The sequence below is a fragment of the Mirounga leonina genome, unplaced genomic scaffold (assembly GCF_011800145.1).
Source record: "Mirounga leonina isolate KUSES-001 unplaced genomic scaffold, KU_Mleo_1.0 Mir_165, whole genome shotgun sequence".
NCBI classification, from domain to species: domain Eukaryota; kingdom Metazoa; phylum Chordata; class Mammalia; order Carnivora; family Phocidae; genus Mirounga; species Mirounga leonina.
The window spans coordinates 67431619-67452462 of record NW_023270415.1 but is presented as its reverse complement, the minus strand read 5'-3'; the positions used below and the strand labels follow the sequence as shown (position 1 = coordinate 67452462).

Sequence of the window (20844 nt, the reverse complement as noted above, 5' to 3'; positions counted from 1 at the left end):
CTGAGAAATACTGAGTGTTCGGGGGCTGCCGGGGGAAATGTCATCCACAGATTGACTTCCCCAGCGAAGACTTAAGAAAGATGCTTATCAGCAGGAAACCAACTCTAACTCCGGCTATGGAGAAAGAAATTTCCAGAAACAAGACAAGCATCGACTGCAAATTTGCTGTACTTTGCCCTCTCGGGCATGGCTTCCCCAGCTGGAACACAGGGGTGATGCTGGACTAACCTGCTTCCTGGCCGCTAAGGGCTGCGGCACCTGCCCGGGCGCAGGGCACAGACTGAGCAACCGTCCCCGGGGAGGCAGGGAGCAGGTGGGCTGGCTCTTCACCTCCCAGAGACCAGACACCCTCTTTACTCGGAGCCGGGTGAGAAATGTGTCTGGAGTGTCCTGGAGCCCCGACTCCCGCAGGTCTTCCTCTTCAGACAGAGGGAAAGCCTTCCTTGCACGGATATTTCCCCAGCTCACCCCCGCAGTCTTTGAGCTAATGAGGCGTGGAATTAAAGTTCTTGAGGGAGCCCCACAGCCCCCGGCCTGGCTCAGCCATGAGCAGATGAGGAAACTGACAGAGACACTCGTGGAGTCACTGGTCTAAAGGTCAGACCATTTTTCAAAATGTCACGTCCTGTGGCAAGAAAACTCTCGGACGCGTTCCACGGAAATGCCTCACATTCACGTCCTTCTGCTCTAGACACGTTCTGGAAGGTCACACCAGCCAGCACCCCAGGGAGCCGGCACAGCAGGGCAGGGCCTGGGGAGGCTGGTTCCGCAGTGACCTTGCCTCCGGGTCTCAGCCTCGATTTCCTCTCGCTGAAAATGGGGGCAGTGTGGACTTAATGTGTTTTATTAATAAGCTTTTCATTTTGGAATAATTTTAGTATGTACAGAAAAGTTGCAAAGATAGTACAGAGTCCCTCACTGGGTTTGCTCCACTGTTATCACTTTACATTTGCACGGTACGGTTGGCGAAACGAAGAAACCAACACTGGCATGTTATTACCGATCCAACTCCAGCCTTTGCTTGGATCTCACTCATTTTCCCCTTAATAGCTTCTTTCTGTTCCAGGACACCACACCGCATTTCAAGACTAAATAAATAGTTTCTAAAGTTTAGAAAGTCCCCTCCCAGTTCCAAAAACAAAGGGACAATAGGCCTTAAGGGCTCTGGGTGTGTTAATTCGCAAATGAATGCTGTGCTGTGTGACTTTGGGCAAACCCCTTACCTTCTCTGAACCTCAGGCTCTTCATCTGTCAAAAGGGGATTATAGCAGTACTGCTTGCTTTATAGGGGTGCTGGGAGGTAATCCTTTGCTAATCCTCTTAGTACAACAGGAGCACCCTGTTGATAAATCTCAGCTGGTAGAAATCATAGCCCGAAAACAGGACTAATCCAGCATACTTACACTTCCTGGCAAAAAATGTCCCAGCAAAATACTTCTCCAAAAAGAAGACTTTGTGTCGCTGGTCTAGCATCTGTCAGACCCAATCTACAAAGCACAGGACGAACGGGCAAAGACCTGCTGTTACCAGGCCTGGGTTGGAGTCCGCCCCTCTCCCCCCTCCCCAACCCTCTGGCTTCGGGACCTTGGGCAGACAGTCCAGCCTCTGGGTCCCAGCATCCACATCTGTTAAATGGGAACAGATCACCCACCTTGAAGGGCTGCTGAGTAGAATGAGGTACGTGCCGTCAAACATCTAGGAAGATTGAGGTGTGATGTTTGGCTACATCTTGCCCTTCTACGAACCACAAGTCATTGACTGCAGTTGGGATCATTACAGAATCCACCAAACCTGGTAAGGAAGGTTCTGCGGGGTTGGTAATGAGATCCCGCTCTCCTTTTTTTTTTTCTTTTTTTGAGGGGAGGGAGGGGGCGATTAACTAAATACTTGCCCTCCCTTTCCCTGCCAAAGCCCTGTTGAAAAGCCAATTCCATAATCTTTATTGCTGCAATGCCTTTCCTTGCCCAGAGTGAAATTAGACAAGGAACCCAATCACTCGGCTGTGCTGTTTTAAAAGGAAGCACAAAACTATTCCCATGGTCAGTCTGACGAAGATCATTATAGTACCTATTTTCACAGAATCACGGAATCATTCTGTTTTCCCAGAATGGCAGCTGAAAGGACGGAAGAAAGAAATGAAGGAGTATCACTCACGTTTAAAGATGAACAAATAAGAACCACAGTGGCAGATCTGTTTGTTCAAGTTCATACAGCTGAAGGGTTCAGAGCTAGGACAAGACCCCAGTCACAAGATTTGTTTCCTTGCTTGTGGTTCTCTGAGCTGCTGGAAGACGTGCATCCATCCATTCATCCATCCATCCATGTTGGCACGGGACACCTTCCTTGTGCAAAGCACTGCGCTGGGTGCTGGGGAGCCAGGGGTGAATACGACTGTCACAGTCCTCCCTGACCCCATGGAGCTTCCCATTCAGTGAGCTAGGACTGAGGCTGGGTCATGTGTTTCCCAAAGATCTACGGGTGCCTGGTACATGGTGGGTGCACAATGTTTATTCAATCATGTATCTCTCATCTTGCATAATGCTCCCATCTTTATGACTGAAGTACTGGCTGGGTCTTTTCGAAGAGGTTAACTGGGCTAAAGACTCAGTATTTGTATTTATCTCAAACCACCTCCTTCAATCATCATCCTACCGGAAGACTTTTACGCTGCAGTAAAAGTCTGTGGTGTGCAGACACCACAACAGCATTGAGCAAGGAGTCCAAAGACCCGAGTTCAAGTCCCAGCTCTGAGCAGCTTACCCCGGAGTAGGTGCCTAGAGACACTTGGGACTCAGTTTTCTCATCTACAAAATGGAGCAAGTCATATTTGGCTTGCCTAGTTCGCTTCTGTGAATATAAAAGGGGGAAGGGGGAGGGCAAGAGTAAACCTTCTAGAAAGTATGCCGTGAACAAAAGGTTATCGAGATGTTACTTGCATGATTTACTCCAACAACAGGTAGGTTGAGGACACAAGGGGAAATAAAAGTGATCGGTTTCCCAGCCTGCACTCACACACTCTCATTCCAAACGTCTATAGTGTAGCCGGGTAAAATTGCCCCAGATTTGTTCCTACCTTGGAAGAGATTACATTTATGTATCCGTGGCATCACATGCCATCCCAGCCAATCCTGACCCATATTTCTCTCCACTTGGTACGTGTAACAACAGTACTAAGATATGTTGTAACCTTAATTGCTTGCAAAGTGTTTTGAAATCCTTAGATGAAAAAGCTCAGTGAAGTCCAAAGTATTAGCCTTCTGTATGCCCAAGGAGTTACACGGAGCCTCGTCTAGATATGTTGGAACAAGGAGACACCACATTGCATATTCTGAGGCCCCAGGAACTTTGGGCTTAAAGGGTCCTATTCATGGGATGACCCTAGACCAACCCCCAGCTTCCTAGTTTCTAAGCTACTCGGGCATTTGGCCATTTCCCTGCCCTGCGTCTGATGAGCTTTTTCCATTTCTTTTAAGTTCCTGGGTCACGAGGCCTGAGTTGCAATTTACTTTGGTGTCACAGGTCTGCTTTCCTGGGTGATCTCAGCCTGAGTCCTAGAAAAACGCAGTTGTGTCATCTGTCACTTCTGTTTGCCTCTTCGTTTAAACCCAGGGTTGATTTATTCCATTCTAATTTTTACTGTGAGAACGAGTTAAAGTTCTACCCGGTGGGAGGGGCCCTCAGAGGGGGTGTCAGACGGGGGCTGACCCGGGACAGGGGATCGTGGTGTCCCGGCCAAGTGTTCCTGATCCCACCGGCTGGTTATGCCAATGTCTGGCTTGTGAAAACTCGGAGCTAAACACTTTTATGTGCATTTGTCTGTATATTTGCTATGTTTTACAGTGTAAAGTCTTTTTTTAAATCATTCTCGATGCTAATTTACTTCCTTTAAAATAGATTCTGATGTAACCCAGAAGCTATAAACCTAATTATATAAGAATCCTTTCTTTCTCTTTACCTTTGTGATTCAAAATGATGTCGCTTTGGTTTTTGCTTCCTTTATTTCCATTTTTACACTTACAGGGGAAAAAGGAAATGCCTCGATTAGCCTTTTTAATGAAATCTATTGGGGGGGGCTCTTACTCAGCAGGAAGCCTGGGATGCCCTCAGGGACACACGCAGACCTCTCACAGTTTTAACAAAATTCTGTTGGATTTGCCTGTGTCCACTTTTCTAAGTGGCCATAGCTTTCATCAAATTCTCTAGGGTCCCTGACCTAAAAAAGACCAGAGGCCAGAGGGATTGTTCATTGCTCCTCTTCAAATGTTTCTCGGCTCTGTACCAGCCCACAGCCCTCACCCACCTGATTTCACCAAACTGGCTTCACCCATCAAAATGAATTTGCCCACTTCAATGGAAAAAGTGAATGGGTTCAACGCTGCCAAAGGTCATACATAATAATCATCAGCTGTTTACTTCTGCGTTTCCCCTGTGATATTCCAAACCCGGACTCCAGAGACCTTTGCATCCCCAGCATGAAGTTGCACAAGGCAGAAGGCAGACTGGACTCAAAAGGAATGCACTGCGCCTATTTACGAAACCAGATTTATTAAAACTTCTCTACAAGTCAGAAACGGTCGCCTCACTGTTCACATATATACACACGTACAGGAAGGATCTAGTGTTTCGAGCTTTCCCGGCAGAAGCCCCAGCCAGCCCAGAGTCCTCAGCCGGATAATGTATCACAGATACAACAGTCAGCAACCACGAGCACGTTAGTACGACAGAGGCCTCTGTCCTCCCTCTTCTCCGAGTCCCATGATTCTGTCAAGGTAATATTGCCGATAATCATTCACATTTCACGTGGTTTTAGACACGCAGGTTATTCAGACAGACACAGACAAAACAAGCCTCAGAGCCAAAACAATAAAACATATTGGACAATAGGTATAAAAGGTAAAATATATATATATATATATACATACAAAGTACACAGTACGTGAGGTATACACAGCATTCTCACAATGCACGTTAGGTGTTTGCCTAGGCGTAGCCCTTAAAAATGACTGCCTGATTTTGTGCCATTTTTTTTCAAAATACAGTATGTTTGGTTTACCCGTTTAACCACCTGATTTCAGTACTGAGACATTTATTGATATTTTGTGTGTTCTGGTTTTTTTTAATGCGAGTTGCAGTTAAGCTCTAGCTTTTGTAGGTAGTGAGCTCCCATCTCTGGAAGCGTTCAAACAGAGGCTGGATTCCCACCTGAAGGAAGATGAAGGGAGGGCGGTGGGGGGTGGGGCTGGATTTCTGCTTTGGGTGGTGGCAGAAAGAGGAAAGAAGTTGGATGAGATACTTTTAAAAAGGCTCTTCCGACGTTAAAGATTTGGGGCCATTTCACTCTAGATGCTGATTATAGAGACATATTTGTAAACCACACCAAATTTAAAATACGAACAACCCATCATGCAAAACTGCAAACACACGCACAATGCCGGAGGCAGACCATATCCATGAAGGGTTAAAGTACAATCCTGGAAGTGGGTCTGAGAATCGTCTATGGCTCTCCAAAATTCAGTTTCTCTAAAGCACAAAGATGTTTAACGTTTGCTCTGGGGAGAGGCGAGGAGAGCCTCCCCTTATCTTTCTCCTCCTAGACAAAATGCTCCACCCTGAGATGGTCTTGGGAACAAAGGCTAAATGCCGACACGTTTGAGGGGAACCAACAAAAGCTCACGGTTTCCAAGGGCTCAAGTTGACTTTACCAATCTGCAGTCTCTCTGTCTGAGCTCAGAGTTCTGAAATAGCCAGGAGTTCAAATCTGTTGTGATGCTTCTCCACGGTTAGCTGGTAAGTGCTTTTCTAGCGAAGAAGGGGACGTTTCAAGGTCAGAAAGAAGGCATTAGTGCAAATGAGGTCTTGGCAGGAAACGGAGGCGAGAGTCTGGGTTCGTCGTGCGGGCAGGCTCCCATGCTCCTCAAATAGTCTGCTCCCACAACGGAGCAGGGTCATTGGTAAATGTGAGGGTGAAGAAAGGGTGTGTGTTAAACCAAACCCCAAAAAGAACTTCCCAACAGAGAAGCTGGGGGAGTGACAGTCTAGCTCCCAAGGACAAGTTCAACGATGGCAGGTTTATTGGCCCAAAATGATTTGTCACCCTGTTAAGATATGGTTACTGCCCCAAAATGCCACTGTACCACTCACTTCCTCTCCGTTTAAAATGTTCACCTTCCTTTCACTCGACCACGTTGCTGTAGGACATCCATACTCTTTGCCACCTCTGCAGACTCGGAACGGCCCCGCATCTGACAGCAGGACAATTGGCGGCGGGATGGATCGTGGAGAAGGGAAACAGCTTTGCAGGGCAGCCGATTAGAGCGTGTACAGCTCAGATCCATAAGGCCGCTCGTCGCAACAACTAGAGAGGGCTAGCGCCAGGTTGCGTTCAGCAGCTACAATCTTTACGCCATCACATATCTGGTTGGCAGCACGCCGCAAGGCCGGTCCATCTTTAGAAATGGAAATGCCATGTGTGAGAATTATGAGGTTTCTGAGGTTTGGGGATTAGCAGAAGAAGGAACTAATGTCACTGTCCTCTTGGTACTCTGGAACAATCTGGTCTGAAGTTCCTATTTCTGAGTCGACGTAGCCAGGTTGCAAGACAGACTCGAACCAGGGATGGAGTAAGATCTCAGGAGCAGTGAGTCTCTCGGAGGGCTCCCGTCGCAGGAGGCTGCGAATGAGGCACCTAGCTTTGGGGGAAATGTGGTCAGGAATGCAGAACTGTCCACGGCGGATTTTGGAGAAGAGAGCACTGGGATCTGAGTCATGGAAGGGGTAGCGGCCCACCAAAAGGGTGTAGAGCATCACCCCTAGGCTCCAAACGTCGGCCGCCTTTCCGGAGTAGGTCCCCGTGGTGTTCAGAATCTCGGGGCTCACGTAGGCTGGGCAGCCATGTTTGTCTGACAGAGCATCGTCTTCCCCCTTGATTATGTGTGTGTCTTCTAGACTTTCCAGTCTGAGCTGGCTTCTGCAGGAGAGGAAACAAGCTATTACTTCCAGATCAGCTGCTATGAAAAACAAAGCCTTCTCTATAATAGCACCCACAGGCACTAAAGGCAAAGACTCAAGGAACGCCATTTACCCCTTCATCCAGTAAGCAGTGCCCTGCAACCACCCAGGACTCAGGATTTCACAAACCAATACAAACTGCAATAAACATTTGCAAAGTTATCGAGAGAGAGCCTGGGGCGGACAGTATGATGCAAAGCCCCACATACTCTTATTATGCTAGAGCTTAGAAGAGATATCCTAATAGGGTTACACAATTTACAAAGTTCCCATTGCAGAAGTGGGAGCTTGTCTTAGGGGAATGCTGACATTTTCTGCAAAGCTATCAGAGAAGAACAGTATATCCTACTTCTTCCGGGCAGGGGGCGGCAGGTGGGGTGGGGGACGGGGACTGAGCATCCTAAAGGCCCATCTTATTCTTTCTTTTTTTTAAATTTTTTTTATTTTTATGTTAATCCCCATACATTACATCATTAGTTTTAGAGGCCCATCTTATTCTTATCATGCCACTGACTGCCACGGCTACTTGGGCCCACACTCTAAACTATAGAACCTAGGGCCCCAAGTCACCGCTATTCTGCTCATGCTGTCAGCACTCCTGCTCACGCTGACATACACACACAGTGGGAACCCTGTCCACCTGGGCCCAGGCCAGGATAACTGTGATGGGAAAGGCTCCAGGAAGGTTCATCACTTACTGGGGTGTTTAACTGCAAAGAACACTTAGCCTGGACCAAGAGGTTATAGGAGCAAACAGAGGTGGCTGGTGGATTTCAGGGATGCAGGGCCTACAAACATCCGTACACACAGATGGCCCACCAACACCTGAGCCTATTTCTTCTACGTGGGGGCTTTATCTGTTCAGGTCAGCGCTAAAGTCTGAAAAAAATCTTTAGGCAAAGGCTCCCTTCTGAAGCTGCAGGTGCCTCCTCATTCGGACCCAGCCACCCACGGTTCATGGATCCCCCAAAGCCCAGAGGCACGTGGGGAACCTCTATCATCTGGTGGCAGATTGTGCACCTCCCTGCTTCTCTGAAATAGCCCTGTTTCAGTAAGTCCCTGGTGGTGAAGTCAAATGCAAACATTTGGTACTGGCTAATGGGTCAATTTTTTTTCCTCTCAAAGGTCTGGTTGGGTTTTTTTTTTTTTTTTTTTTTTTTTCTTCCTGCCTTCCTGTTCCCTGGAGTGTAGTATACATGTGCTAACTTCAGTATGTCCTCAGCCTGACCTCCCCGTCGTTATGTAAAATACCCATTGGTTCTGTAAACGGAAAATATGACTCAACCCACACTGTCTGCCCCTGATTGGCTGATGTGGTTCTAAAACCCTGCACCTGTGCTGGTTACGAGACTAGCGTCAGCCGGCCATTGCTTAACCCTCGGGTTGCCAAACTCCACGCACATGACAGTCGCCTGTGCAATGCGGATTTCAAAAGCTAGCAAGGAGGTGTGTAAGGCATGTTTCAGAAAATACATCAACATATCAAAGGAGCATGTTCCAGGAATTGGAAACTTCTCCATTGCAAACACGCTGCTTTTCTTTGCTAATCGGTATGTTCCAATAAGTATTGCAAGGTCAGATATAAAGCTATGCTTTATGGCAATTCAACCCCGTACTCTTTCCTACGATCTGGAGGTAAGGGTAAAAACGCAAAAACGCACAGGTCGGGGCAGCCCAGCGAGAACAACTGCAACAAAGTAACGCACACGCAACCCCCGCCCCCCAATTCTGAACAACTGCAACAAAATAACACACATCCCTCCGCAATTCTGCAAGGGTTTATTGCTCTTAATCGACCGGTAAGGAATATGGCCCACCTCTTAAAATCAGGTAAGGTTTATTTCCTGTGGCTTCTTGAATTCCCTTGCCTGAAACCTCAACTCTGAATCTTAATGTCTCATTATCCTCTTATCAAGCTCATCCTGTCCTTTATGAGGGAAGTCATGATCTATATTTAGCAACCAATTCCAGCCAACATCCATGTATTATTCAATGTGGCTATTTTCTGAAGATGTATCCAAACAAGAGATCTAAAAGAGCCACCAGAGAATGTGAAGAAAGTACTGGGGACCAGCCCAAAGCGGAACAGGAATAGGGTACCAAGGAGGAGGGCAGAAGAGTGCAAATACAACAGTTAGCTCCATGATACTTTCTAGGTACAAAAAAAAAAAAAGCCCCCCACTTGGTTTAAGCAAGGATTTGAAACCTTCCTTTAGGCGTCAACGTTGTGAAGGACGGGTTGACCATTTGTACCCCAGAAGAACTGACCTTTCTGACCACAATGGGGAATAAACTTGATCCTGGAGTGGAAGTGGGGAGGGCATCCTGTCCTCATGTGACATCCCAAAGAAAGAAGCACCAACGTGTCCCCGGGCCACATCCACGAGAGTGCAGAATAAACCATCCTTGGCCGTGGCTCCTCGGGAGAGGGCTTCTAAATACTAATTCTGGGACAACTGAGCCCTTGGCTTTGGTGTGAACCAACACTCTGCATCTAACCGCGGCACCTGCCCCAAAAGGCCACACGGGAGGAGCTGCGGAGGCTGCTCACCTCTCCTCCGTGGAGAAGACGAACTTCCTAAGCTTCAGGTCCCCGAGCACGATGGCTGACTGGTGGCAGTGGGCAACGGCGGAAACAATCTGCTTGAAGAGCCGGGCGGCCTCCTCTTCCCGCAGCCTCTTCCGGCTGCGCACGTAGGAGTGCATGTCCCCAAAGTCCTTCTCAAAGAAGACATAGGCCTTGGTTTCCCCAAGGATCACTTCCACGATGCCGGTGATGTTCCTATGTGAGGGCAGCTGGATGTAAGGCCGGATTTTATCCTGGTAGTGTTTAATGGGGAACACCTGCAGAGAGAAGGTGACCCCCCCCATTTAGGAGGCTAGGGAAGCAGAGGCTGCCTCCTGAATCCCAGACTGCAGCTCTTAATCATTGGCCTTCGGTTGACAGTAAGGCTCCCTTCATTGACAGCCCCTTATCTCTGCCGCCCCACCTTATGCAGCTCCAGCTGCCTCTAACCAACCCCCCCCCCAGACCAGCAACATTGAGGGCTCTGGGCTAGCAACTGGGTTACTATACGGATGGTTTAAAATAACTGTCTTCTATCTATGTTACCTCCTTTCATGAGGCCATCATCCTCCCCCACCCGCCAGGGAGAGCTAAGCCCTAAAGCCCCCACCCTCTGTGGCCCTTCCTTGTTTGCAGGCGAGGCTGCTGGAAGTAGCTGATGAAGGTGTCCCAACCTTCCATCAGCAACTCCCCCAACCCCGGGATCTCCAGGAGCTGAAAATGCATGACCTCCTGCAGACCCAAAGCTCTCAGCACAGAGCACACAGAATGTGGTGACTCTGCAGCCTCCAAGTGGAAGCAGGGGGCTGGGGAACATGCAGATCTGTCATTAGTCAGAAGGAACAGATGACTCGCAGAAAGACTGTGACAACACAGCCTTAAACAATCTGCCTACAGTCTGACTCAGGTATAAGCAGCCTGGAGTTAAAATTGTCACAGGAGGGATATGGGATGTTCTCCATGGTTTTTACATTTGTTTGTTTATCTCCCCCCCCCCCAGGGAGGGGGGGGCAGCTCCCACCCCCACCTTCACCAGGGAAATGGGTAGTATCTCCTCTCAGAAACTAGCTGGTCTCTTTAAGGGCCTTTTGTTTGGTCCGGTTACTCATATCCTAGACTCAACTGGAAACGGTGACACACATGGGCTGTCACCATCTGGATTCAGCTATTATCTGCTCAGAGGAACTGGAAGGGGTTGCACAATGGCCAGACCCACCCCACCTCTGAGGCCTCGCTCCCCTGGCCCCGGCTAGAAAAATCTCTCTGAACCCCCCCCCCCCCCGGCCCCGGCCCCACACAACGTATCTTCCCCAAACCGCTCTTAGCCCCAGCGAGGAAGAAAAGATTTCCCCCCCCTTTTAAACTGGGCTGGAGCATGCATTTGAATTTCATTCAGGTCGGACGGTAGGTGGCAGCAGCAAGCCCGGGGCGGGGGGGCTCGGGTGGAGTTCAGGTGAGTTGGGGAAAACCCAAGAGCAACTTCAACTGAGGGGTGACCCTGTCTTTCGGTTGAAAAGGAGCAGCCCGGAGGCTCCTCGGGGATGTGTGAGACGGGTGTCAGGCTCGCAAAGTCTGGGCTGCGGGAATGTCCTGCGTCTAAGGGCGCTGGAGGGGCACGCGGAGGATCCCGATTCCAGGAGTTTTATCTTCTCCGGAATGGAATCTCTCGTGGTCAAAAGAAAATCGCTGGCCGGAAAACACAGACATGAATGGAAGCGAGGGTTCCTAGCCGCCACGGGCTTTCCCACATTTCTGCGCCGGGCAAATCCCCCGCCCTGGCTGGAAGACCGCCTCAGACTGCTCTCTGGGGAGGACGAGGCTCTCACCCGGCGCGCGTTCAAGCCGGAATCCCCAAGCCCCGAGCCTGACACGGTCTTCCCACCCCCTCAGCGCCCACAGCTGAGCCCAGGTGCCTTGGAACCCCGGCAAGAGAGCCGCAAGCTGCTCCGGGCTCCGAGGAGGCACCCACTGCAGGGCGCCCTTGCAGGACACGGGGCGGGGGAAGCCACGAGAATAAGAGAAGGGGAAGGGCATGGCCCAGGAATCCATTTCAATTCCACAACTTATTTGGAACGCCGTGCGCTGCACTGGGCGCCAAGCAAAGACCAGAGATCGAGCCCCCGAACACCGCACTTCCTCTTGCCTGCTGCGCCCGCATTACACCACTCCATCCGAAATCCCTCAGTCCCCCAAAGGGTGTGAGCCTGGCCAAATGCCGCCCACCACGCTCAAGTCACCGCAGACGGCATCTGAGGCCCCCCGCGCCGGCGAGGGCGAGACCCCAAACACCTCTGCCGGCCACCGCGTCCCCGCAACCCCACGGCGGGTCCCGAACCCCGGGCGCCTACCTTGCAGCGCAGCTCCCGGCCGGTGTGGATGCACAGCGCCCGGGACACATGCTCGCGCTCCGCCAGGGGCAGCAGCAGGTAGTCTGCGATGCGGCTGGGCCCCGGCGCGCTCCCGGAGGCGCCGCCAGCCCCCGGCGCGGCGGGCGGCGGCTGCGGACTGCAGGGCGAGCCGGGGGGGCTGAGGTAGTCCGGGGGGCTCGAGCACTCGGAGAGGCGCGGGCACTTGGCCGCCACGGCCGCCGCGTCGTCCGCGTCCAGCAGGCGTTTGGCCGGGGCGCCCCGGGCGGCCGGGAGCAGCAAGGCCGGGCCCCGGGGCTGCGAGGCGCCGCTCATGGCAGAGCGCACAGGACCGACCCGCATCCCGTCCCGGGACGGCCCCGGCTTTGTAGGTCCCGGGATCGGCGCGGGAAGGCGCTGCGGGCTCGGCGCCGGCGCCGCGACCTACTCCAGCGGGCGGGACGGACTTTGCCGACGGAGCTCGGCTCAGCCCCCACGGGGGGCAAGGCAGGAGCCGCTCCCGGGCGCTCGCGTTGCACGCGGGCAGCCGCGCGTCGGGCGGGGGCAGAGGCCGGCTCGGGTCCCGGGACCTCGGCGGGCACCGGCTCGGGGCGCCCGGCCGGAGGCGGCCGCCGCTATTGTTGTCGAGGCCGCCGACAGTCCCGGGGTCAGAGGCGGCGGCGGCTGGTGCTCCCGACGTCCGGAGCCGCGAGGGCAGGATTCCGCAGGCTCGGCGGAGCCGCGGAGCCAATGCCCTTCCCAAAGCCCGAAGTCCCGGAGAGAAAGCCGGAGCAACTTTTCCGCGGCGCTCGGGATCCTGCGCGCTCCGGGGCTCCCGGCGTGTGTGTGAGCGAGCGAGACGCGCTCGGAGAGAGTGACCGAGTGTGAGTGAGTGAGTGTGTGCGCCGCACCGATCCCGGCCAGTGCTCTCCTCCTTCTCCTTTTCCTCCACCTCCTCCGCCTCTCGGTGACTCACGCTGTATACACACACACACTCACAGGCCGGGCTGTGTAAACAGTTGGGAAGCCGGGTTGAGCAATGAGGTGGCTGCGACGACTCGGGCCCTGCCGCCCGGCGAGCAGTCACCGAAGCGGAGGGAGGAGGCCGGGGCAAGGCGGGGGGGGGGGGGGGGGGGTGGAGCGGGGTCGAGGGGGGCAACGGGGGTGGCCCGGAGGCCGGGGATGCTCCGGGCTGCGCGCGCTCGGGCGCAGGTGGTGTGTCCCGAGCCAGCTGGGACGCGCGCACACGCCCCCCGGGCTGGGATGGGCAGGAGGCGGCGCGCGCCCTCCCGCAGGCCCGGGGCTCAGCGCTAGCGCCGGGGGAGGGGGCGGAGGAAAAGTTCCCGTGACGTAAGGGTCCCAGGGAAGTGGGCGGGAGGGGCGGGGCCGCGGGGGGGCGAAGCGACCGCTGATTGGCGCGCGCTCCTCATTCACACCAAGCACAATGGGCTGCGGGCGCGCGCCTCACGGACCTCGGCACCAGCCGCTCGCGGCCGCGGGACGGCTACGCCGCTCGCCTCAGGGATCCCTCCACCGCCGCGCGCCTCGCGACCTCCGACTGGAGCCGTGGGCGCCGCCCAGGCCCGGCTGCAGCCGGAGGAAGGGAGGCTAGGAAAGGTGATGAATTCCAGAATCAGCCATTCACCCCCACGCGGTAGTTCCGGGGAAGACCTGTGCGTGGTAGTGGATGTGGCTTTTCTTTTTCCCCCCTTTTCCTTCCCCCTCCCAGCTCTAATCCCCAGCGTCTGTTCGCTTCCACAAATAGAACCTTCTGTTGGATGAAATAAAAGCAAACACTGGGCCTTCTGCGCTGCCTCCACCTCCACGCCCCTCCCGCGCCTGCCGCCCTCCCGGATTGCACGGAAATAGCTTCTCCAGGCTCCCCGGCCGCCCCTTCGCGGTGACTCGCAGAAAGAGCTTCCTGAGCTGGGGCCGGTGGGAAACAAAGGATGTGGGGAGCTGGCGGAAGGGGCCCACGTGGCTGCCGCCGGATTCCTGCCCCCTCCCCGGCCTCCGCACGCGCAGCAGGGTCTGGGGCTCCGGAGCCAGCCCCTGTTCCGTGGTGGGCGGGTAGGGGAGTAGAAGTCATTCTGGCCGCCGGCTGTGATATGCCTGCACCCGGACATCCCTGCCAGGATGTGTGCGTACATTCGTGCAATGTGATTTGGGTGAGCATGAAATGTGTGCCAGACCCCGCACCAAAAAACCTCCGAGAAAATAACTGAAAAGCTGCCGTTTTTCTTTCTTGAGAGAACCAGGTCAGTTTGGAGTCTCTGAACACCCCACCATAGATAACTATTTCAGAGAGGCTCTGCACTCCCGCTCAACACTTGATTTTCTGGAAGGAGGTGGGACCCCAAGGATAAATCCTTTTACATATTAAATCTCCATTCAGTCAACAGACACTAATTAAGCATCTACTAAGGACCAGATGCTGGGGATTAGAAGATGGAAATGCAAATAATAATTGCTCACATTAATTGAGGTCTATAATGTGTCGGGCACTGTTCTTAGCACTTTACACATAATACCTCGCTTTGGTTTTACAACCAGCCTGTGGGATTATTTTTTGCCCGATCTCATAGAAGAAGGCTTCAAAGATTGAAGTTCCTTGCTGGAGTTGAAGAGCTAGTGAGTGGTGGAGCTTTCAGGCTCTTAAGCCCTCTCCCTTAAACTCAACGGAGAGATTACAACGTGTTTGGGAGAGAAGAGGACTAGGGAGGAGTGCCAGGTAGAAGGAGCATTTGACCTGGGGCATGTGTGGGATTGTGAGATCGTTGCTGGGGGCGTGGGAGGGGGCCCGCGGGGTATGAATGGTGGCTATCAGGGGAAGCAGGGCTGGCTCAGAGACTTGCAAGGGTGGTGGGTGCTGAGCCTGCAGAAGTCTTGGAAGGGCCCCAGGGCCATGCTGAGGAGGCTACACTTGGTCCTGTGGCCAGGACAGAGCCTACCTGAGGTTTTCTTTCTTTCAGTTTATTCTGTGCCAGTATTTAAGATCCACTGAGCTACCAGCTGGGCATCTGCACTTGGATGGCAAAGTCAACATGAGCCATCAGCACCTTGCTCCAAGGAGTATACTTCCTTCTCTGTCTTTGGAGAGAAAGGCATCACCAGCACCCACTCCACCCACCCTCCAGGGCACTCATTTCCCCTTGAATCTGCCCTTTTCCCATTCCCCACAGCCAGGCCCCGGGGGCATCCTAGACCTCTCTGAGCCATCCCCTGCCCTCCTCTGTGCAGCTCTCTGGGGCTGCCCCTGGCAAACTGTTTCCCATGCTCTCTTGCCCACTAGCTTCCAGCCCCGTTTCCCAGTGGCAAGTCCTAGAGGGAGATGGGAAGGTGGGAAGCTGCTACTTCTTTCTTCCCTTTGTCTCTGCTTGGGGTACTGGCCGCACCTCTTCTGTGGCTCTAGCTCTGCCTAGGCAGGCCCTCTGTATGGCTCTTGGGATGTGCTGCCAGAGCCCTCTTCCGGATCGAAGGATTTATTCCTCCAGTTGCTGGGATTGCCTTTTAGGAGGCCTTTTTTGAAAATTGCCTTGACCTAGAAGAGCTACCTTGCCCAAGGTCACACACCCTTCCCAAGAGGTCTATATCTAGTGGTTGGACTAAAAGGGTCCAGCCTCCTTGCCCCAACTTGGTTGGACTCTGAAGGGCATCCCAGCCTCAGACCTCCCAATTGATGGTCACCTGAGGCCCTCCTTGAGACTGCTGCACTCAGCCCAGCTTTTCCCTCTGCCCAATCCTGTTCCTTCCCTTCCCTTCCAAGAACATTCCCTGAGAAGCCTCCCGCCTGCTAGTCTCCATCTCTGACTCTGCTTCTTCTGGAACCCAACCTTGGCGCCCCTCCCTCTTCACAGTCCTGCTTTACTATAGGGACTCTGGCTCCAGGGATCAAATGACACCTCTTTTGTCCCTTCAGGCCCTCAGGTGGCAGCAGCTTCCTGATGTTGCTAATCTCTGGGTTGCCCCCCCAACACACATGAACCCTGTTGTTCTGTTCTTCCAAAACTTTTGTAACAAATTCTCCACTGTTCATTTTTTCCATGGAACTTCCTGGCCTGTTGCACTTCCCAACTAGGCCCCGATGGAGACGAACCCTATACTTGGCCCATGTCATCCCCTCCTCTCCACTCTCATGATCTTTGTTCGGGACCTCCCCCTGGGTTTCTGCAGTAAGCTGCCTACTGGGTCATGCATTCATCCCTTCAACAAACAGTGAGCACCCACTCTGCTGGCACACCTATGAGGTGCTGACACAGCGGGGTACAAAACAAAATGTGCCCTTTACCTCCTCATCCATTCCCTGCACACCTATCAGAGTACTTTTTCTAAAATTTGAATCTGATCACATCAGGCCCTGGCCTAAAACTTTGCAGGGACCCTCAGATAAAATCCGAGTACCAGAGTGTGGAAATGGGGACCCTCTTCTCTGGCCCCTGCTTCCCTTCCCAGCCACACCTTTCTTGTCTCCTTACCTCCACTCTCCCCTTTGTCAGCTCCTGCCAGGGTCCTTAAACATGCCACGCCAATTCACACCTCTGCACTTTTGCCTGCACTGATTCCTCTCACTGGAATTCCCCACTCCCCCTGCCAATCTGATAAACTATCCTTCAAAACACCACTCAGATTTCCCCCAGGACCACAGTCAGATTTAAATGTTCTCCTGGGTGCTGTTGGGTCCTCCATCCAGCTTTCTTTCATGGCACCTTCCACTCAACTGTGTTCCCAGAGGGCATGGGGCCACATTTTATTTGGCCCTAGATCTCTAGTCCCCAGCCCAGTGTCCATTGTAAAGGAAGGGCTTCGTAAGTGTCAAGCAAATAAATGGACTCGGGGCAGAGGGTCACACGCAGGGAGGGTGGGGTGGGAGAACTGGCATTTGGGCAGAGATGGGGGCTGAGGAGTAGGGCCCAGCTTTCAGAGTTGAATGTCCAGCCCTGGAAAGCAATAGGATGTGGTGGTTGGGGAAAGGAAAAAGAGCTTAAGCTTTTGCGGCCTCCAGCCCAGATGCCTGGGAGGATGGATATGGACCCTTGGCGGAGCTGAGATCAGACCAGCCAAGGGGACAAGTGAGCTAAAATTGTCATGATTTCATTGGTGGGGCTTTATCTGCTGCAAAGTCTGGACGTACCTTCCATCAGACCTTTTTCAGTTGAGGAAGCTCATTATGGGGCCTTAGTTATTTCACCTTTGAAATGGCATAATAAAGGCCTGCTTTTCCTCCCCGATGAGGTTCTTATGGAAACAAACAGGTACCAAGACGTGAAAAGTACTTTTTGAGGTACCTACCCGTCCACAAACGTGATTATCAGGTAGGGGTATTCCTTGACTTTGAACTATGTTCCTCTAGTCAACGAATGTTCAACGAGTATTCCTTAAAGGTTTGCCATATGCCAGAACTGAAAAAGCCTCTGCTTTGAAAATCCAAATTGACAAATAAAATATCTGTAGATAAGTAAACAAGATGTTCATTAGGAAGCAATTCTTCCCATTTCATAGAAGGGTTTACCACAGGATGCCATTAGCAAGCTCCTTCGGTGTATTTTTTATGCGGCTTGGTAACAACATAGGAACCGTGGAGCGAGAATCATGGTGAACTGGGGAAAAAACTGATTTACCTCCAACTTTTCAGGAACTCACATATTACATAATATGGGGAAATCTGTATTGATTTTTCTGGACAGGGTTGGGCTCATCATGAGCTCAGGCTTGATTTGTTTTCATTCATGCCCAGGTAAGTGCCTGGCAGCAATATGAGGAAGGTGCTAAGCATTCTGCCATTCTAAAATGCTGGGAGATCCTTGGAGCTGAAACTCCCTGCTTCGTGGCACATGAGGCTTCATGGCCACACACAGCATGCATGATGCTCCCTGACCCAACAAACGAACAGCAACAAAAAATCAGGACACATCTAAGGAAGACAATATGAGTGCTCAAGACAAGGTTCCCGGGGCACCTGGGTGGCTAAGTGGGTTAAGCCTCCGACTAGTGATCTCAGCTCAGGTCTTGATCTCAGGGTCATAAGTTCAAGCCCCACATTGGACTCCATGCTGGGCGTGGAGCCTACTAAATAAAATTAAAAAAAAAAAAAAAAAAGACAAGGTCCCAAAACCCAGGCAAAAAATAAACATTTACTAAGTTCCTTCCATATGCGAGACCTCGGTCTAGTCTCTTGACATTCAAAATAATCTCTGCCATTAACTCCCAGGATGAATTTGGGCAGGTCACTCCCCCTCTTTGGACCTCACTTTTCTCCCTTTTTGCATGAAGAGGTAAACTGGTGGTTTTCAAACTGGGTTCCTGGGAACCCCCGGGCTTCCGGTTGGCCCCTTAGGAAGAGAACAGGAGCCAATGTGGGATTCCAGGCTACCCATTCCAGGTTTTATCAGATGTTCTACATCATGCTTCTTCTGTAAGATCTTGTTTGAGAAAAGTTTTCCACGGCTTTAGAGAAAACAAGTTTGAAAATCACCAGTCTGATGATCTCTGAGGCCTCCCCCGTCTCTAACACTGATTCTTTTCTTTACTGTTAGGAGTCACAAGCTAGGAGCTCACAGGCCAGATCCGATCTGCAGCCGTGTTTTGTGAGAGGCCCCTGCAGCGATGATGCCTCCTTGGGTTGTGAGGCCTGCCCTGTCTCGCTCACCACAGCACCCACCCCTGCTCCTTTTTGCGGAACCCCTACCACCTTGCATTTACATTAGCAGCCTGGCCCCAGAAGTCTTTGAGTTTGCTTCTTCAGAAATGCTCCGCAGGGATCCTCTCCTCCCAGGAGACCCCCTCCCCCACTGATGGCAGAAAAGAGAGGGGTGCAGAGCCTGGAAGCAGATGTCCCCAACCTAGAGGGAGTGGCGTGGTCTAGCTCTCATGGCTGCCCCTCTTTCTTCCTATCCGCCCAGCCCAGAAGACCATTGTGGCAGTTTGAAAAAAATATCACTGCAACTTCTCTGCCACTCTTCCCCTCGAGAGGCAGAGTGTCTTGAATCTGGGCAGGTTGATGACCAATCCAGTACGTGAAAATGCCTCTCTGGAGATTTCTAACGAAAGGCCATGCAGCACCTGCTTTGTGCACTGGGGCCCTGGCCATCGGAGTCTTGGGTGGCCAGGTAAGAATTCTGTCTCCCCTGAGAACACTGTGCTGGAGAGGCCACAAGTAGGCCTTCCAGATGACAGACCCAGCCGAGCCTGTCCTGCAGCTGTCCCAGCCCAGCTGCCAGACAGGTGAGTGAGGAAGCCAGCTTGAGAATGACCCTCCAGCCTCAGCCGCCCTTGCCTTCCCAGCTGAGGCCCCCGGAACAAGCAAGAGCTATCCCCACCATGCCCCTTCTGAATTCTTGATCTACACAATGGTTAACCCCCATAGTTTTAGGATGGTTTGTTACACGGCATTAGATGACAGGAACAGCATTCTGGAACCATTCTGGATAAATCAGGAGGTCTATGAGCCAGGGTCCCGCCAGCCCACGGGACACCTTTAGATGCTCACTAGACAAGGATGCCCTGTCCTCTGGTTGGGTACCTCCCCACACTGGGGCAGAGGGCTCAGCCAGCAGAGTGCAGGCTGGATGTCACAACCATGTGACCCCTTCTTGATCTCAGGGTCATGAGACCCCTTCTTCTGTTCTGCCAGGATCAGTGTGAGCTATGCTGATGGGAACGGAGGCATTTTCTAAACACTCATATAATTCCCCCATAGTCCCTTCGAACATCTCCCAGGATTTGGGGAGGCCCCTGTGCTCAGATTACCTCTGCCTCACCAGTGAATCATCTCAATACATAAAGTACTCACTGAAAAAATATACGGGGCGCCTGGGTGGCTCAGTCGGTTAAACATCTGCCTTCGATTCAGGTCATGATCCTGGGGTCCTGGGATCGAGCCCCGCATCAGGCTCCCTGCTTGGCGGGGAGTCTGCTTCCCCTTCTCCCTCTGCCCCTCCCCCTGCTCCTTCTCTCTCTCTCTGTCTCTCGCTCACTCTCTCTCAAATAAATAAATAAAACCTTTAAAAAATAAATAAATAAAAATGAAAATATATATATTAAAATATATACAAATATATATATTAAAACGGATATACAAAGATACATTTATATATACACACACTCACATACAGACCCTACAGCCTGCTTTTTCTCTTTTCTCATTAAAAAAAGTTCCTACCCTACCGTGATCTAATCTGAGGTCTGCAGGCTATTTTGAGGTAAGTCATCCTGCCTCTTGGAACATACCATCTTCCCTCACTTGGCGTGAACCAGCCAAACCCATCTCACTTCATTCTCAAAGGAAGCTGGCCCTGTGCACAGAACCGTTTGGATTCTGGGTTTTCCATTTAAAAAAACAAAAACAAAAAACCCCCTCTAGATCAGCAGCTCCTCTACCACGTTCCTGAGGATGGTTGCAGACCGTGAACTGAAGGGTGAAGAGGTCTGGGGGCGCATCACATCGGGTCGCCAAGGGCTGCGGCGCATCTCCAAGGGGCCAGTCCGTGGGAATTGCAGAGAGGGCGGAAGGCCACGTCAGCAGGGAGGCAGGGTGGCCACGGGAGGCCACAGCAGGGACGTCTCTTCTCTGGAGCTGCAGGCTCAGCAGGGGCAGCCGACAAGGGGTTGGCACCGACACTGTAACTCGCTCTACACAAACCGGTAGACAAAAGTCTGCGCCCTGTGAAGGACTGCTGAGGGGTCGTCGTCCACGGAGCCTGTGGGTTCAGGCAACCTCCTTCCTCAGGAGAATGCCTGGTCAGGGACGATTTGCTTCGTTGGGGAAGCAAAGCCCCCAGTGCTGATGATACGCACTCGGTGTCATTCACCATGCTCTGCCTACAGTATCTCACTGATGCTCGCACCAGCCCTACAAATCCATATTATCACCTCCGTTTGCCAGCTGAGGGAAGAGAGCATCAGAGAAGCTGAGTAACTTACCCAAGA

The 20844-nt window shown here is 52.3% G+C and overlaps 1 protein-coding gene across 3 annotated transcripts; it reads right to left on the bottom strand.

Annotated features, from left to right (window-relative positions):
* Positions 1 to 4524: 4524 nt before the first annotated feature.
* TRIB1 (tribbles pseudokinase 1) lies at positions 4525 to 12994 on the bottom strand. 3 transcript variants are annotated; one of them, XM_035011924.1, is made up of 4 exons: positions 12250 to 12994; positions 11923 to 12201; positions 9560 to 9852; positions 4525 to 6967 (listed from the first exon to the last, which is right to left on the bottom strand). In XM_035011924.1, the coding sequence occupies exons 1-4, from the start codon at positions 12280 to 12282 to the stop codon at positions 6502 to 6504; spliced, it is 1071 nt and encodes a 356-aa protein (XP_034867815.1). In that variant the 5' UTR covers positions 12283 to 12994; the 3' UTR covers positions 4525 to 6501. The 3 variants fall into 3 exon arrangements, with proteins under 3 accessions (XP_034867815.1, XP_034867814.1, XP_034867816.1); XM_035011923.1 differs by having other exon boundaries at positions 11923 to 12994; XM_035011925.1 differs by lacking the exon at positions 12250 to 12994 and having other exon boundaries at positions 9560 to 9790; positions 11923 to 12065.
* Positions 12995 to 20844: the final 7850 nt, after the last annotated feature.

Excerpts from the sequence above, each read along its gene's own strand:
- TRIB1 (XM_035011923.1), bottom strand. The coding sequence starts at position 12,282 with ATGCGGGTCGGTCCTGTGCGCTCTGCCATGAGCGGCGCCTCGCAGCCC. Across the intron at positions 9,853-11,922 it reads GCCGGGAGCTGCGCTGCAAG|GTGTTCCCCATTAAACACTA; the intron begins GTAGGCGCCCGG and ends TTCTCTCTGCAG. Across the intron at positions 6,968-9,559 it reads GTCTTCTCCACGGAGGAGAG|AAGCCAGCTCAGACTGGAAA; the intron begins GTGAGCAGCCTC and ends CCTCTCCTGCAG.